General features: G+C 41.4%; 1 protein-coding gene across 5 annotated transcripts in view; it reads left to right on the top strand.

The window, feature by feature from the left end:
- LOC105920987 (contactin-associated protein-like 2) overlaps window positions 1-16,917 on the top strand; it is a 208,744-nt gene that overhangs the window by 94,184 nt on the left and 97,643 nt on the right. For all 5 annotated transcript variants that reach the window (XM_036134290.1, XM_036134289.1, XM_036134287.1 and 2 more), the window contains 2 exons: window positions 11,663-11,881; window positions 16,335-16,571. In XM_036134290.1, coding sequence (XP_035990183.1) covers window positions 11,663-11,881; window positions 16,335-16,571 — 456 coding nt within the window. The remainder of the gene's footprint in view (window positions 1-11,662; window positions 11,882-16,334; window positions 16,572-16,917) is intronic.

Here is a 16,917-nt window from a genome sequence, read left to right on the forward strand (position 1 = left end):
TATGTATTTGAACACTCTGCAACTTTGCAAGTTCCCCCACTTAGAAATCATGGAGGGGTCTGAAGTTTTCATCTTAGGAGCATGTCCACTGTGAGAGACATAATCCCCCCCAAAAAAATCCGGAAATCAGTGTATGATTTTTTTTTTATAATTTATTTGTGTCTTACTGCTGCAAATAAATATTTGAACACCTGAGAAAATCCATCCATCCACCCACCCCCTTCAAACACAGAGTTTGAGCTCCCTCCAAAGGTTTTCTATAGGGTTTAGGTCTGGAGACTGGCTAGGCCATTCCAGAACCCTCGTATGCTTCATACGGAGCCCCTCCTTGGTTATCCTGGCTGTGTGCTTTGGGTCATTGTGATGTTGGAAGACCCAGCCACAACACATCTGCAGTGCTCTAACTGAGGGAAGGAGGTTGTTCCCCAAAATCTTGCAGTACATGACCCGAGTCATCCTCTCCTTAATACAGTGCAGTCGTCCTGTCCCATGTGCAGAAAATCACCCCAAAAGTATGAGGCTTCCAAATGGTCATGAGCAAACTTAAGAAGGACCTGGACCTGTGCTGATTGAAGCAGTGGAACCTTCCATGCCATGCATGCCATCCATCCATCCATCATCTTCCGCTTATCCAGAGGTCGGGTTGCCGGGGTAGCAGCCCAGGTGTCCCTCTCCCCAGCCACTTGGACCAGCTCCTCCAGGGGAGTCCCAAGGCATTCTCAGGCCAACCGAGAAACATAGTCCCTCCAGCATGTCCTGGGTCTCCTCTCAGTGAGACTTTCCTGGAACACCTCAACAGGGAGGCGTCTAAGAAACATCTTAACAAGATGCCTGTGCCACCTCAACTGGTAACTTTAAACTATGACGTGTTAGTGTATTACCCACAGTAACCTTTGAAACTGTGGTGCCAGCTCTCTTCAGGTCATTGACCAGCTCCTCTCGTGTAGTTCTGAGCTGATTCCTCACCTTTCTTAGGATCATTGATACACCACGAGGTGAGATCTTACATGGAGCCCCAGTCCGAGGGAGATTGACAGTCATGTTTAGCTTCTTCCATTTTCTAATAATTGCGCCAACAGTTGATCTTTTTCCACTAATCTGCTTGGCAATTGCTCCATAGCCTTTTCCAGCCTTGTGGGGGTCTACAATTTGGTGTCTTGTGTCTTTGGACAGCTCTTTGGTCTTAGCCATGTTAATAGCTAGAGTCTTGCTGATTGTGTGGGGTGGACAGGTGTCTTTATGCAGCTAACGATCTCAAACAGGTGCTTGTAATTTAGAATAATAAGTGGAGTGGAGGCACTTAAGGGGTGGACTAACAGGTCTTTGAGGGGCAGATTTTTTTGCTGATTGGCAGGTGTTCAAATATTTATTTGCAGCAGTAACAAATAAATTCTAAAAAACAATCATACATTGTAATTTCTTTTTTTAGATTTTGTCTCTCACAGTGGATATGCAACTTCCATGATTTCTACGTGGGATAACTTGCAAAGTTGCAAGTTATGTTTTAAAAGGTTTATTGAAATGGATAAATAGTTGTTGATGATGCAGGCAGACAGAGACAGACTTGATTGATTAATAGTGGCTGACGAAGCAGGTAGGCATGCTGAACCAGACTTGAACGGGTGTAACAGGCAGTGGCAGACCAGAACCAGAGATGAAAGCAGGAGCTAACCAGAAAAGACAGTGCGAGGCAGAGCAAGCAGCTGGAACTCACAGGGAACAAACAAAAAAAACAGAAAGGGCGGGTGGAGGATGCCTCGGTTGGAGGACAATACCCCCCAAATATGGGCAAAAACAAAAGTTTGGGCAGACGACTGGGGGGCAAACCTCTGCATGGCATAGTCTCTGGCACTCAGCCTGGGGGCTTACCTCTAGATGGCAGGATCTCTGGCGGGCAGCCAGGAGGCAGACCTTGGCAGAGCAGAGTTTCTGGAGGCCTTCCCCAGCGTAGCAGAGTTTCCAGAGGCCTTCCCTGGCTTCCGAGAGTTTTTGGCAGCCGTCCACTGCAAAGCTGGGTCTCAGACGAGTGTCTCAATGGAACCTCTAGGCTGAGCAGTACCCTTGGAAGCCGGCAAACAATTAGGACCCTTGGAGGCCAGCGACAGAGCAGGGCACGTGGTGGGCGTCGATGATTGAAACACCCCTGAAGAGTGAGCTGCAATAAACCTGGAGCTTTGTGTCAGACGAGACCTGGAGCTCGCCGTCTAATGAAACCTGGAGTTTGGGGTCTGAAGTGTGCTGAAGCAAGGGGTCTGACGTGTGCTAAAGCTAGGTATCTGATGTGTGCTGAAACTTGGGGTCTGACGTGACCAAAAGCTTGAGGTCAGGAGTAACCTGAGGTTTGGTTTCCAGGAATCTCCACAGCAGCCCTCGCAGAAGCTACGGCAATAAGAACACACGAAGTAACTCTGGAAGTGATCTCCCGACCAGCAGCTCTGGCAGCAGCTTAGGCTCTTTGTAGAAACTATGGGGCCCTGGATGCTCGGGGTCTCAACAAGGCCCTGGATGCTTGGTATCTTGACAAGACCCTGGATGCTGAGGTTGTTGGGTGAGCCCTCAACGAACTCCAGCGACAGTGGGCAGGCCAACCTAAGAGTCCCTTGATGCACCGACTAGAGACAAGTCCCCCCGAACCCCCGTCTGGTGCGCAGACTTGAGGTGAATCCACCTGGACCCCCTCCTCACAGGACTCTGGAACAAAGGCAGGAACAGAGGCATTAGCCGGAACCTCGGAGACAGAAACAGGACCAGAAGCGTCCTCACTGACGTGGACGGGCTCAGAGGCATCCTCTCCGACTTGGGCTTTTATTTGCGGCTCTATTACTGGTGTCAGAGTAATCCCTGGTGGTAAACTTCAGAACGGCTGAAGATGCTGATGGTAGAACACCTTTAATGGAACTCTGTGGTCCTCCTCCAGTTCCTTCAACTCCCCAATGCAGGTGAATAATTAAAGATCAAAGCCTCTCTCAGCCTCTTTATAATGGGTACAAATAATGTTATCTTGTCCCCTAACTCCTTGTAAGTGGAATATGTGGAATCGGTGGGAGGAGTGTATAATGAGTCTGCGTCAACTAGTAATGAGGCTTACCCCTTAGACTTGGGTGGAGAGCTGAATAGCTCCCCAGCGGCAAAAGAAGAGGCGGACCCAACTGGAATGGATGTTGAGGAGGAAGTAGGAGCTGGAGAAGCTGAGGCCTCTTTCCAACAACGTCGACCCCGTCCCAGGGAATCAGAACTCTGAGGGGGAAACTCTTCTGCCTGGGCTGGCTGTTTAGAGGACTCGATGACCAATGTTGTCCTTTGTCTGATCAGATAACTGATCAGATAACTGGTAACTGATTTGTTAAAATATTTAAATCCTTTTTTTTTAATTGTTCTGGTCTGGTTGTTGACTGTCCAAGCAGCCAAGGGTGTAGCCTATTTCTCTCTCAAGGGCCACTGCGTATAGGCACAGTGAATGGATGGATCTTGTTATGACTTCACCGTACCCCGTCTACGGTGAAACATGCTCGGTGAACCCAGCTCTTTTTACCCTTCAGGCGACCCCCACTTACTTCATATCTTGAATGTAGGATGCATAAAACAGACAAGTATACTTTTAGTTATATTTTATCTACGTAAAGACGGAAAACAGTTACAGACATCAGCGCTGATGGGCTCTTGATCGGCAAGAAGCCCAGATTGCTCATCACACAAACATTATATAGGGATCTAGGTACACACCCATGCAAGGGCTGTACACATCCAAATTGTTACATCAGTAGAGAAACTGTGTCACCTCGGGGGTGGTATCTGATAGATATGTGCCAATCTTTTGGGTCAGTGCTATCTAAGTGTGCCATGCAGTTCTGGGATAAACAGCTCGTTCCACTTGACCTCGTTAATATCCTAACAATCTGGACTGGGAGTCACAGACATGCAGCTCTACTGGCAGTAATGTCTGAATGCTATGTTACTCTTGAATTTCTCAAGCGAGTTTACTATAATCCAGTCTCATCTACTGAGACTGGGAGGGGATTAGTGTGGTTTTCTCTCAGACAACCCAGGTAATAAGAACCTGACTAATCAATCTTAGATAGTCTGGTTGGAAAACTGTCATTGGTATGATGTGGTGCTGTCAATGGGCTGTTTTGGAACTATCCCTGTTCAAAACTGTATAAAGTATATTAAATCATTAATTGAATAACTGTGTGTGTGTGAGTGTGTGTGTGTGTGTGTGTGTGTGTGTGTGTGTTTGTTCTTACATCAGAGTGAGGACCATTACCAGTTTTTAACCAACAAAGTGAGGTCAATTTTGGGAAGTGAGGACATTTTCCTGGTCCTCCTTTTGTTTCATATAGTAATGAGCTCTACTAGCCATATAGATGTTACTGTCTTTTTTATGAAGGTCCTCGTTTTTAATGTGAAATGAGTCTGAAAGTTCACAATTCTCTACTCACTAGGTCCCTCTAGTGTATAGTTCTGCAACTGCACTCAGGTTTCCACCAAACTGGTTCTCTACTGCACCCCTATAGGTGTTCTTTTGGCACTGCACCCAAATTGGACAGATCTTACCAGATTAAATGCCTTTTTCAGTGATCAGTTTATTTTTTAATATATAGGCAGTAAAATTTTTATAGTGTAGGCAAAACATAGATTGAATAAGTATCAACCAAATATGTATTTTCCGGCTTTATGCATAAATAAAAATAGTTATATGCCTTTAGACTTATTCAATGCCCAGACAGGGATCATGATATTAGAGCTAGACATGATGTTGAAATTTTTTGTAATATAATTAAACAATGTGTAGATGACAGAAGAGTCCTGGAGAAGCAGGTAACAGGTAGACATGAAAACAGACTGGTAGCAGCGGGGATGATGGGCTTAACGGGCTGGTGACAGGCTGAAAGCAGAGCTCAGCTCATTAAGGCTGCTGAACTCTCGGATGGACCATTGAGCAGGAAATGGTCTTTGCACCCAACTCAGCCCCAGAAAAAGATAGCTTTTAAGCTTTTGATAAAAAAGTCGTTGCTTCCAGCCTATGCCTGATAGAAGGCCTCAGTTGTCATGTTAGGGTTGAGTTCTAGCACTTGCCAATGGGTTATGGAGGAAGGGGAGGTCTCGTTTTAATCGTCAAATCAGGCTTTTCACAACTATAACGTGCACATCCAGGTCAGAGCTTCCTAGCCATAGCAGCCGGGTCAAACACACTCCCATTTCTGGTGTATCTGTGGAGCACAGGAACCTTCCTACAGCTACTTCAGGTTAGCTACATGACAGTCCTTAGCCACAAATGGGGTTGTGTTCCACAATACCAGGAGATGCTACATTGCGAGATTAATCCAATCCTCCCCTGAAAAGTGCCTCAAAAAGGGGAAAAACTTCAAAGGTCACAAAAGGTCAGCTGTTAGATTGGCCTCCTTCAGTCACAAAGCCTCACCAAATCTGGGCCAAAACTTAACTTTTGACCAAAAAGGGATCTAATGCCACTTTCCATAGGGTGGTGACGCTATAGTGCCCGAGTGGTTTCATTTCTGGGCCTCTGACCGGGTACTAGCAGGTTCAAAGGCCAGACAGCAGAGGTCTCTCCCTCTGACATTGATGGAATCCGTATTCAAGGTTCTGTGCATGTGCCTATGGTTCACTTGCTGCCCCCCACTCAGCCCCAACAAAAGATAGCTTTTAAGCTTTTGATGAAAGAGAGTTGTTGCTTCCAGCCTATGCCTAATAGAAGGCCTCACTTGTCATGTTAGGGTTGAGTTCTGAACTTGCCAACTGGTTATGGAGGAAGGGGAGGTCTTGTTTTAATCGTCTAATCAGGCTTTTCAACTATAACATGCACATCCAGATCAGAGCTTCCTAGCCGTAGCAGCCGGGTCAAACACACTACTATTTCTGGTGTATCAGTGGAGCATAGCAACCTTCCTACAGGTACTTCAGGTTAGCTACTTGACAGTCCTTAGCCGCTAATGGGGTTCTGTTCCGCATTACCAGGAGATGCTAAACTGTGAGATGAATCAAAATCCTCCACTGAAAAGTGCCTCAAAACGAGGAAAAACTTCAAAGGCCACAAAACGTCAGCAGTCAGATTAGCCTCATTCAGTAACAAAGCCTCACCAAATCTGGGCCAAAACTGAACTTTAGACCACAAAAGGATCTAGTGCCATTTTCTATGGGTTGGTGACACTATGGTGCCCAGAGTTATGGTGCAAGGAGCCTCCAACCAGCTCCTGGCAGGTTCAGAAGCCAGACAGCAGATGTCTCTGACATTGATGGAACCCCTATTCAAACTTCTGTGCATGTTCCTATGGTTCAATTGCTGCACCCAACTCAGCCGCAGAAAAAGATAGCTTTTAAGCTTTTGATGAAAAAGAGTTTTTGCTTCCAGCCTATGTCTAATAGAAGGCCTTAGTCGTCATGTTAGGGTTGAGTTCTGGCACTTGCCAACAGGTAATGTAGAAAGGGGAGGTCTCGTTTTAATTGTTTAATCAGGCTTTTGACAACTGTAACACGCACATCCAGATCGGATCCTCCTAGCCCTAGCAGCAGGGTCCAACACACTCCCATTCCTGGTGTGGCAGTTGAGCACAGCGATTGACCATTGTGCGAGCTGTAGGATATAGTTAAAAGATCATGCATGTAACAGTCTCTTGGTCAGCTCTTCCCCTTTCGCAAAATGTGTTTCGCAAAAATGGCGGATCTTCCCTGATGACACTATTCAAAGTTTCTGCTGGTACCAGTGTATGCCCCATTTTAAACGACCTTGGGGACCAATTAATGCTAATTATGGGAGGATATTTAAGGACTCATAGAGGATGGCGCATAACAAATGATGGCCTCACACCCCCCACAGCACAATTGTTTGTTTGGGGTCTCTGTGGAGCCCTAAGGTCTAATGTTCTGGGGCCATTTATAGCTTGCAGAATGAAATGACAAAGTCATGCATGGGTTCCTGTTCTTCATTTGATTTACTCCTTTTTAACGGTACCAAGCATGTCCAGATCAGACTTTGCAGTGTGAAGCAATGGGTTCAAACACACTTATTCTGAGAGGCCTTAAGTTCCCTTTTGACTACATTCAAATGTATTAAAGGGCCCTTTTATGGTCTGATTGAAATTACCTTGGTGATAAATTATGGCTGCTTGTGGGATATAGAAGTGGCTAATTAGGAAATGGTTGGTGTTGTTTTGATGGTCTGATTAGCCTTGTTTCAACAGTGCCAAGAAAACCTCAAAATGACATTTCTATAATGACCAGGACCCCGAAACACACTCCATTTTGGACACGTTCCTCAATGGTATTACTTTAGTGAGCTTTTAAACAGCAGTCCCTCAGCCTCTGGAGCAGTTACAGACCCCAAATTTGCAGTGCATGTTTCTCTTGCAGCCTGGAACGTGCTTGGAAACTAGGTGGCTCTATATTGAGTACAATTTTCCCAGGTGTCTCTTCAGTAGCAAAGTGTCTTTTAGTTCTCCTACAAACCTACCTGTATCATTTAGGGTTGATACAATTGGTCGAGTTTGTTGTAGAGGGCTGATTTTCACAAATGCTGTTCAGAGCATTAGCCTGAGTGGATTCTGTGAGTTTGGTATCACTGGACCATTTTGTCTGGGCGTGGCAGGGGCAAGAATGGGCAAAAAATTGACACCTCATAACACAAAGACGCATTGTCCAATGTATCCCCCATTTGTTGTGCAGCATTTATCCCTCTGACATTGAGGGAATCCCTATTCAGCCTTCTGTGCATGCTCCTATTGTTCACTTGCTGCCCCCCACTCAGCACCAGAAAAGGATAACTTTTAAGCTTTTGATAAAAGAGAGTATTTGCTTCCAGCCTATGCCTAATAGAAAGCCTCAAAGGCCTCAGTCGTCATGTTAGGGTTGAGTTCTGGCACTTGCCAACAGGTTATGGAGAAAAGGGAGGTCTCGTTTTAATCGTCTAATCAGGCTTTTAAAAACTGTGACATGCACATCCAGATCGGAACTTCCTAGCCCTAGCAGCCGGGTCAAACACACTCCCATTTCTGGTGTATCTGTGGAGCACAGGAACCTTCTTACAGCTACTTAGGTTTAGAAACATGACAGTACTAAGCCGCTAATGGGGTTGTGTTCCGCATTACCAAGAGGTGCTACACTGTGAGACTAATCAAAATCCTCCTCTGAAAAGTGCCTCAAAAAAGGGAAAAACTTCAAAGGTCACAAAAGGTCAGCAGTCAGATTTGCCTCCTTCAGTCACAAAGACTCAACAAATCTGGGCCAAAACTGAACTTTTGACCAAAAAATAATCTTTTGCCACTTTCCATATGTTGGTGATGCTATGGGTGGGTCATTTCTGGGCCTCCAACCGGGTCCTAGCAAGTTCAGAGGCCAGACGGCAAATGTATCCCTTTGACATTGAGGGAACCCCTATTCAACCTTCTGTGCATGCTCCTATTGTTCACTTGCTGCCCTCCACTCAGCCCCAGAAAAAGATTGCATTTAAGTTTTTGATGAAAGAAAGTCTTTGCTTCCAGCCTATGCCTAATAGAAAGCCTCAAAGGCCTCAATCATCATTTTAGGGTTTAGTTCTGGCACTTGCAAATGGGTTATGGAGAAGGAGGAGGACTGGTTTTAATCATCTAATCAGGCTCATCACAACAATACAACGCACATCCAGATCCGATCTTCCTAGCCTTAACAACAGTATCAAACACACTTCCAATACTGGTATGTCAGTGTAGCACAGCGATGGACCATTCTGCAGGCTGTAGGATATAGTTAAAATGTCATGCACGAGCCAGTCTCTTTATCAACTCTTCCCCTACAAATGGTACCATGCATTCCTGCAAAAACCTCTCTCACCTGCAGCAGGAAGGCAAAACAAGTGTTTCACAAAATGGCGGATTTTCCCTCATAATTCTATTCAAAGATCTTGCTGGTATCACTTTAGGTCCTATATAAAATGACCTTGGGGACCAATTAATGGTTATTATGGGCAGATATTTAAGAAATCATAGTGTATCTTGTTTTCTTACTGTAAAGTAATACTTTTAATTTTGGATTCCTGAGTTTTAACATTTTGGACAGTAGATTTCTTTACTGTTTAAAATATGTGTAAAGAAGAAGTGCTGTTATGATTAAATATATGACAGCCTCAGTTAAAATTATGACAAACCTTTTTCAATAAATTTATCAAAATGGGCTTTTTAGGACAGTACAGCATGTTTATTCTGTATAAACAAAATATTTTATGCCAATGATAACAACTAAATTAAAAATAATCATACAGAAAAACTAAAAAGGAATCCTAATCAATATGAATAAAAGTGAGTGCAAAGTCATGCATGTTTTTACAGAAAACATCTCAGGCTTAAGTCTGAGCCAGCAACCACTGAGTGACCCCTCCCTGACCCTCAACTTTGCAACATTCACAACCTGTAGATGGCCCATCAAGCCATTATCCAATCAGAGTCATGCATTTGGATTCTGCAATGTGCAAGAGTAATTCATGCTGCAGATTAGGAACAACAGTTGTTAGGCTCTGCTAATGTCCACAAAAATGCTTTGTTTCTAAAATAAACATTATTCAAAGTACAATGAATTATTTTGTTAAAATTATTTTTATCATGGGGTAATAAATCAGAGCCACACAACCTCAAGCTCTCAATTTTAGTACAGCATTGGTTTATTCTTCAGTCCATTAATCAGTAAAACGTAAAAAAATGTTTGTTTTCAAATCTTAAGTACATTTACTTCTTAATTACTTAAAATGTCAAAAAAGTTTGTTGAACTCCTCGGTCCTCACACTGATGGTAAAATACGTTTTTGGTAATTTAATTCTTTTGCAAAATCTGAAGTGGGGTATTGTGTGTGGGTGACACCTAGTGACAGAAAATAAAACCTTTCTAAGTAGCTCAGAACTACCGGTCCTCACTTTGTAGGTGTTTTTACTCGGCCATTGGTCCGTAGGTCTTACACGAATGTGTGTGTGCCAGTGATTAAGTCTTTGCATGTGTGTCTGCTTATGTAGTGTGATTAGAGTATATTTTGTAGTGTTTCTTTATTTTATTATTGTATTGTTTATCAATTTTTTTATCTGTTTAGGGACTGCAGATGCGAATTAGCTTATGCAGGCGGTTCCCAAACTTATTTAACCACGCACCCCCTTCTTTGTCCCAACGGTGTTGACACAACCCCAATTATCAAAAAAAAAATAAAAATAAATAAATCAAATGCAACAAGCTTTTTTTATAGCCATATTATACACCTATTGGTCTCAGCCAATTGAGCATATTTGTGAGAATCATTGAAGTAAAGGCCACAAGCTAGGTGCGCATATACAGTACAATGCATAGAAGATGCTAACTTCTATTTTTAATCCTAAAATGAAGTGTAGAAGAAGATAACTTTTTTAAATAAATACATTTGTGTGAAAATATTTTATTTATTAATTAAATTTACAGCTTTTGGTTTAAATTTTTACAAAGTGTTATGGTTACTCCTGGTGAACCCGATATTCAGCCAGCCACAGAGTTAAGTATTTTTAAAAGGTTTAAGGTTTATTAAGTGGATGAATAATGGCAGGTGGGTAGGCAAGCATAACAATACTAGGCAGATGAGTAATATCTGATTATGCAGGCAGGCAGGGATAAAAGACCAGAACAGGTGATGTGGACTGGGGATCCACCAGAACAGGTAGAGCAAGCAGCTGAAACTCACTGGGAAAAAAGCAGAACTGCAGCATACAGACACAGTCTGAAGAATCCAACTGGCTGAGTACACAGGGTCCTGTAGCGACAGGGCACATCACACGAGATGAGAAGAGAAAAAGAGAGGAAACGTTCTGGCAGGGATAAGTTGGTTGATGCAGGTATATGAAGACAGGTGCACAGGTGAGCTGATTTGACTAATTAGTGGCAACAGGTGGAGATGTTCTAGAGTAGGGTGCTGGCTGGAGGGAGACTGAGCTGATTGGATGATGATTGGTGGGGAAGAAGAGAGATGACAAGCTGATAGGAATAGTCCAAAACAAAACAGACAAAAACCTAAATCATGACACAAAGTAAATGTTTACATGTCTTTATGGTGTGGGGAAAAACACTGTCAGACCTCCATTACATTTCATCTCGTGCACCCCGTAACGGCAACACACTACAGAATCCCTGGCTTATGCTACAGTCTGGTGCAGCTCATCAAATTGTGACATTTATGTTTGAGCTGTAAATTGTCCCGTTTTAAATAAAATATATAAATATAAGTATTGAATTCTACTAGTGGCATGTTATAGTAGGGGAAAGGAACAGGAATACAGGGAGCATGCAAATGTCCCCTACAATCATGTGTATCAGTTGAGCCGCCCCCATGTTGACATTACCAAAATAAAGTAAATAGTACAATTCATAAGATCTAGGCCACTTAATTCAACAGTCTTTGGTACTAGGACAGGGCACTGAGTTATTGCACTCCTGCAAAAGCCTAAAAAATAAGCTTACTCAACTAATATCAGTTCAAAGTCTTTTTGCATGTACTGTCTACATATATGTTGTTTGAGACATCTAAAAATGGCTAAAGTGTACTTTTAGCCTAATATACTTTTAACTTATTTTGTCATGAAGACTTTTTAGTTGAAAAATCTAAGCTAATATAAGATCTTATAAAACCAAGATGGAAAATCTTATCATTACGATTATTGTTTTCACAGGAGGCTCAATGGTCCTGTTATCTTTTGATTTTGGAAGAAACCAGATGGAACTCACTGTTCACTCACCAAAGCCTCTAAATGATGACCAGTGGCACCGGGTTGAGGTTGAGAAGAACATCAAAGAGGCAGTGCTACAACTTGATGGTCAGTATAGAGAGGTCAAAGCTACCCCACCGCTGGGACACACAGAACTGGAGTTCTACAGTGATCTTTATATTGGTAAGCAATACACTTACAGTTGTAGGCCGCAAAGATTCTACTGTATTGCAGTCTTGTACATAGTTTAATCACAAAAGCATTCTGAACACAGAAGACTAAATTGCGGTACAGGACTTTGGGTGTGATGGCGTAGCAAGTCAGACAAGTTTAGTGATCACTCTGCGATATTTATAAAAACTATGCTATACCTACAAATACCTAGGATAATTAAATTTAAGACATAAAAAGGGGGTGAAGAAGTATATTTGAAGCAAAGAAGACACTACAATGCCCAAATTACCAGAAAATTAGCAACGTAACAAGACAAGCTAATGCTAACTCTGGCACTAATATGTTTACAGGCGATTTGATAAACGCTATCAGAGACCTCAAGATCGAACTGAAGGTGAATAATGAGAACTTAAGGAAATATATTCCCATGCTGCATCAGGAAATGAGCAACAAACTTTTCAACATTAGGAAAGACATGCAAGGTTTCACAGAGAGAATGGATGAATGCTATAGTGGAGCTGACTGATCGCTACTTATGAATATTGAATGACAAAATACCATTCAAAATAAACTGACCGATCTCGAATCCAGGTCAAGGAGGAAAATATTTGTCTTTTTGTAGTGGGCAAAGGAGATGAGGGGAAATTTGTGGCTCAAATAATTTAGTCGCAAGGTGTTTTACCTCTGTAATTCCAATATTTAGCAAGCTCACTGACCTTCAGCAGCTAAATCTCTGCCTGGTGCACCTCGAAGACCATTAGTGGTCAACTCTCAGGAATTCACAACTAAAGAGATGGTCCTAAAAGAGGCTTGGGAATATGGGCATTTACCGAATGGGCATATTTGGTAAATAACCAGAACATTAATTTTGATCATGATTATGCTGCTGAATTAATTAAAAAGCACAAGGAGTACAAAACAGTAAGGACATGTTTAAAAGACTGCGTCAAATAATTTTGAAGATCCTATATGAAGATACACTGGGAGAACGGGACCCATACATACAGCAGTGTGCATGAAGCAATATTTGAGCAGCGCAAATGGTGCCTTCACAGAGGGTGGAAGAGGATGCTGCTTTTAAACCTGACTACAAGAGATCCTAGGATGGCAACGAAGGTCCTAACCCCGCAAACACACACAACTATACAGAAAGCTAAGGAAAGGCTGAGGGAGTTCCAGGCACAACGCGCTGTCCGCTCTGTCTCACAGGATTGGGGAGTGAAACCAAAAGACAAGTATAGACTGACTCTGACATATTCAAAAGTAAATATAGAAATATATACAGAAATAAATACACAAAAATACAGCAAATATTTTGTGTTTTATTCTTCCTTTCTGTATTTTTACCCCATTTATTTCTTCCACCCTATTTACTTATGCCTGTCCTTTTTCCTTTTCTGTATGCATTTCTGCCTCATTATGCAAATGAGGGGATATTAAGGGGACAACTGCTCCATATTGGTTGGTTAGCATTAGCCTACCATAATAGACTTTTGCTGCCGTCATGGCTGCTGCTACTGGCTACTGTTCACATTGGATCAGTGAGCTGAGGCATTACACAACTAGATTTGAAAACAACACTGTAATTCCAGACTTTATTATCTGTTTATTACCTGACAGAAATTACAGCCCCTGTGCTTAGAGCACCCATTGGGCTGGAGCAGCAGATCCAGTCAGCTCCATATCATTTCCAGCTCGTTGTGCAAATCGATGTTGAACTTTTGTCAAAAAGCAACAAAAAAATAAGTCATTACCTTATTCTTCAGTTTGTGTGTTATAACAGAAAATTACACTTTTTTGCCTGTGGAATCAATTTATCAAGTATGTGCAAACCTTATATATAAAAAAAAAACAAAGGTTCTTACTATCTGTCAGGTCAGAAACGATGACTTGACAGATAGCTTTGAGCTTTTCCATGTAACATGACAAGGCTGTTGCCTCAGCCATATATTTGCAATATATTTTGAGTCCCCTGCTTAATATATGAAACAATATACAATGGCTTTTCTCTGACAGTTTTAACTGTATAACTGAATGAACAATGATTCAGTCTCTTTGCAGACAATATTATAGCATACCTAAAAAATTCATAATTTTACACTTCTTAAACTTCTCACAATTCTGCAAGGCTGTGGAGAAAATCTGTACATAAGTTAATTTCACAAAGACCCAATTACAATGTCTAAATTTTAAACCACATGAATGAGTTAGACACAGATCCTCACAAAAGAACCAAGCACCCTATATGAAGCTAATCATAGTATTATTAATTACAAATTATAGAAAGATCTGGCAACATGCTCATAACCTGTGATAGATTGAAACTCAAGAATAGAGATGATGAAGATGAACTTATTACCCAGATTGATGTATTTGTTTCTCTCATTGCCAACTGATGTCCCAGAAGCCCAGTTTGTAAAGTTGGCCATCTAATACTTCTTATAGGCTCGGTTGTGATATGTTGTTTATTGGTGTTCTTCAGAATATAGAAAATATAGAAACATACTGAATTTATACAGTGAACTGGGGCCAGCTCAGGATGACATTTCTCTGCCAATGGCAAAACAAGTTGCAGAACTATTGCTAAGCAGCCGCTCCTCCACGGCGCGCACAACAGTGTGTGTAAACAGAATAGCATGGCATGCATGTAAATGTTGACCATTCACATAAGAAAATATAATTTACCCAAGTTGTAGCCATTTATGTTAAAGAAAACAAAGAAAAGTCCCTAGATGAAGCCTTGTTTCCTCTAGAGGATTGTGCACGAGCTTGAGGCCCAGGTTTTGTCCCGAACATGTTGACTGGGAAGAGACCAGGAGTCCTGGCCAAACTGAACTGGTTTCCTCATTCATGGTTTGAATTTATGCAGATAAGGAATAGTTTGTTTAATTATAGTACGTATCAACCACAGATTAAACTGAATGAGAAAACTCATCCTCAAACGTTACAAAAAAATAACATTGTTGCCTTTACATTAAAGATCTGGTGGAACATTATACTGAAATATAACGTTGAAGGAGATTGTAAAATATTAGCTTGGCTATTACAGTAAAAGGAACCAGATTTTGCATTTACAAAATGGAACAACAGGGGAATTACAGCTGCATGGACTCTCACAGATGAAAGAGTGTTTAAAACATTTGAAAAGCTTAAAGAAGAATTTCAATTAGTAAACACTGACTGATATTTTGAACTAGGCACTTCTACAATTCAGAGATTAGAAAAAAATCTTGCACTGGAGGGTAACAAGTTGATAGAAATTGTGATTGGCGCATATAAAAACTTACCACTCAACGTGGTATCTAAATTGTACAAATACAGAAATGCAATGATAATGACTCATTGTATATATTAAACAAAAGTGGGAATCAGAATTACACATATTCAGAGGATAAATGGCACTCAATTTGTCTGTCACAGGTATAGAACTTGGAGAGAACTTGGCTGGTAAAACATATTAACATTTTATCACCCCTCACATAAAAAGTAAAAAAAAAATTGTGCTGGAGGCTCTGTTGCCAAATTGATGAAATTCATTCCCATATTTTCTGGAATTGTGTAAAAGTTTGGTCCTTTTGGAACAACAATATTGTTGAGACACAGGTTTTGAGTTACAAGATCCCTAACTACCCACAGATTTGATATCTAGGATTGTTACCAAAAAAATTTATCAGAATGGCGACTTGATATCTGTTTAATGTGATGAGTATAGCTTGCAAAAAAATAATCACCAGGAATTGGCTGAGCAGTGACACTTTGAAACACAATCACTGGAGGGACATTGCTGGAGGAAATCTATTCAATGGAAATTGAAAACAGGAAAATTCGAGTGATGGAAGAAATTTACTCTTTTTAACGCCCACTCAATAACATAATCTTTTGGATAATTTAGATTCTACTTGCTAGGAGCACCACACATGCTGTTCTTCTTTCTTAGTGTGTTCATGCTTTTTTTCTGTTTTATAAATATAAAGTATAAAAAAGCAGACTAAATTGGCACTTCTTAATGGAATTGCATGAATATAATGTAGTGTAATTAATGTAACTATCTGTATGTGAAAGCTGCCTAAACAGGCTCACCAATTTAGTTTTTTCTAAGGTTATATTCAGCTGTTCACAATGTTTTCCATTACTATACTTACAGTTTACCCTTATTTTATTGGAAAAGTAATGAAGTAAAATGTTTAAAATATTTTAGGAGGGTATTTATTTCATGTCCTGGCCCAGGTCATGAACAAATTCGAATGATCGTCAAATTTGGACCAAATTAAAAATAAGAGATAAAAAAAATCAACAGTGTATATGTTGGCAAAAATGGTAAATTGGTCTGAGTACTTCATCTTTTTTCTGTACACAAGCCTAAATATGATACCTGCTAGTCCTAATTGTTTATTAACTGTATGAAATAGCTTTGGGCTTTATTCGTTTGTCTGATCCAAAGTTTTATCTGTGATGTCTTTAGGTGCTTTGAGTGGTCAAAGGGGCTTTCTTGGCTGCATGAGGGCTCTGAAAATAAATGGTATCTTCTTCAATCTGGAAGAGAGAGCAAAAGTGACACCAGGAGTGAAGCCAGGCTGTCAGGGCCACTGTAGCAGCTACAATATGCACTGCAGGAATGGAGGGAAGTGTGTGGAGCAATACAATGGATACTCATGTGACTGCTCTCTCAGTGCATATGATGGACCCTTCTGCACTGATGGTACAATCTCTTACATTGTCTATATTACATCCTGTTTTGTTAAGGTACATTTCTAATTTAAAAAAAAAAAACCTTTTGGGTGCTTTTTGTGTGTACCCTCTTCACACACCATAAACTGCCACCATGGGTCCTTGGGCAAAGACCCTTAGCCTCAGATTGTCACTCAGGTTCTGTAAAAAAGCTTCCCGCTGCTCCCTAAAGGTTTCTTTATGCTTGATGTATGTATGATCCGCCCGGAAATGAGATGTGCGGATGCATCGTCTGCAGCAGTTATGCTACGTGCGGCTCTTCCTCTGAAGTAGCACTTTTACCCTAGACTCTAGAGGGCAGTGTTGCACTCCTGCGC

This window comes from Fundulus heteroclitus, unplaced genomic scaffold, assembly GCF_011125445.2.
Source record: "Fundulus heteroclitus isolate FHET01 unplaced genomic scaffold, MU-UCD_Fhet_4.1 scaffold_79, whole genome shotgun sequence".
Classification (NCBI taxonomy): Eukaryota; Metazoa; Chordata; class Actinopteri; order Cyprinodontiformes; family Fundulidae; genus Fundulus; species Fundulus heteroclitus.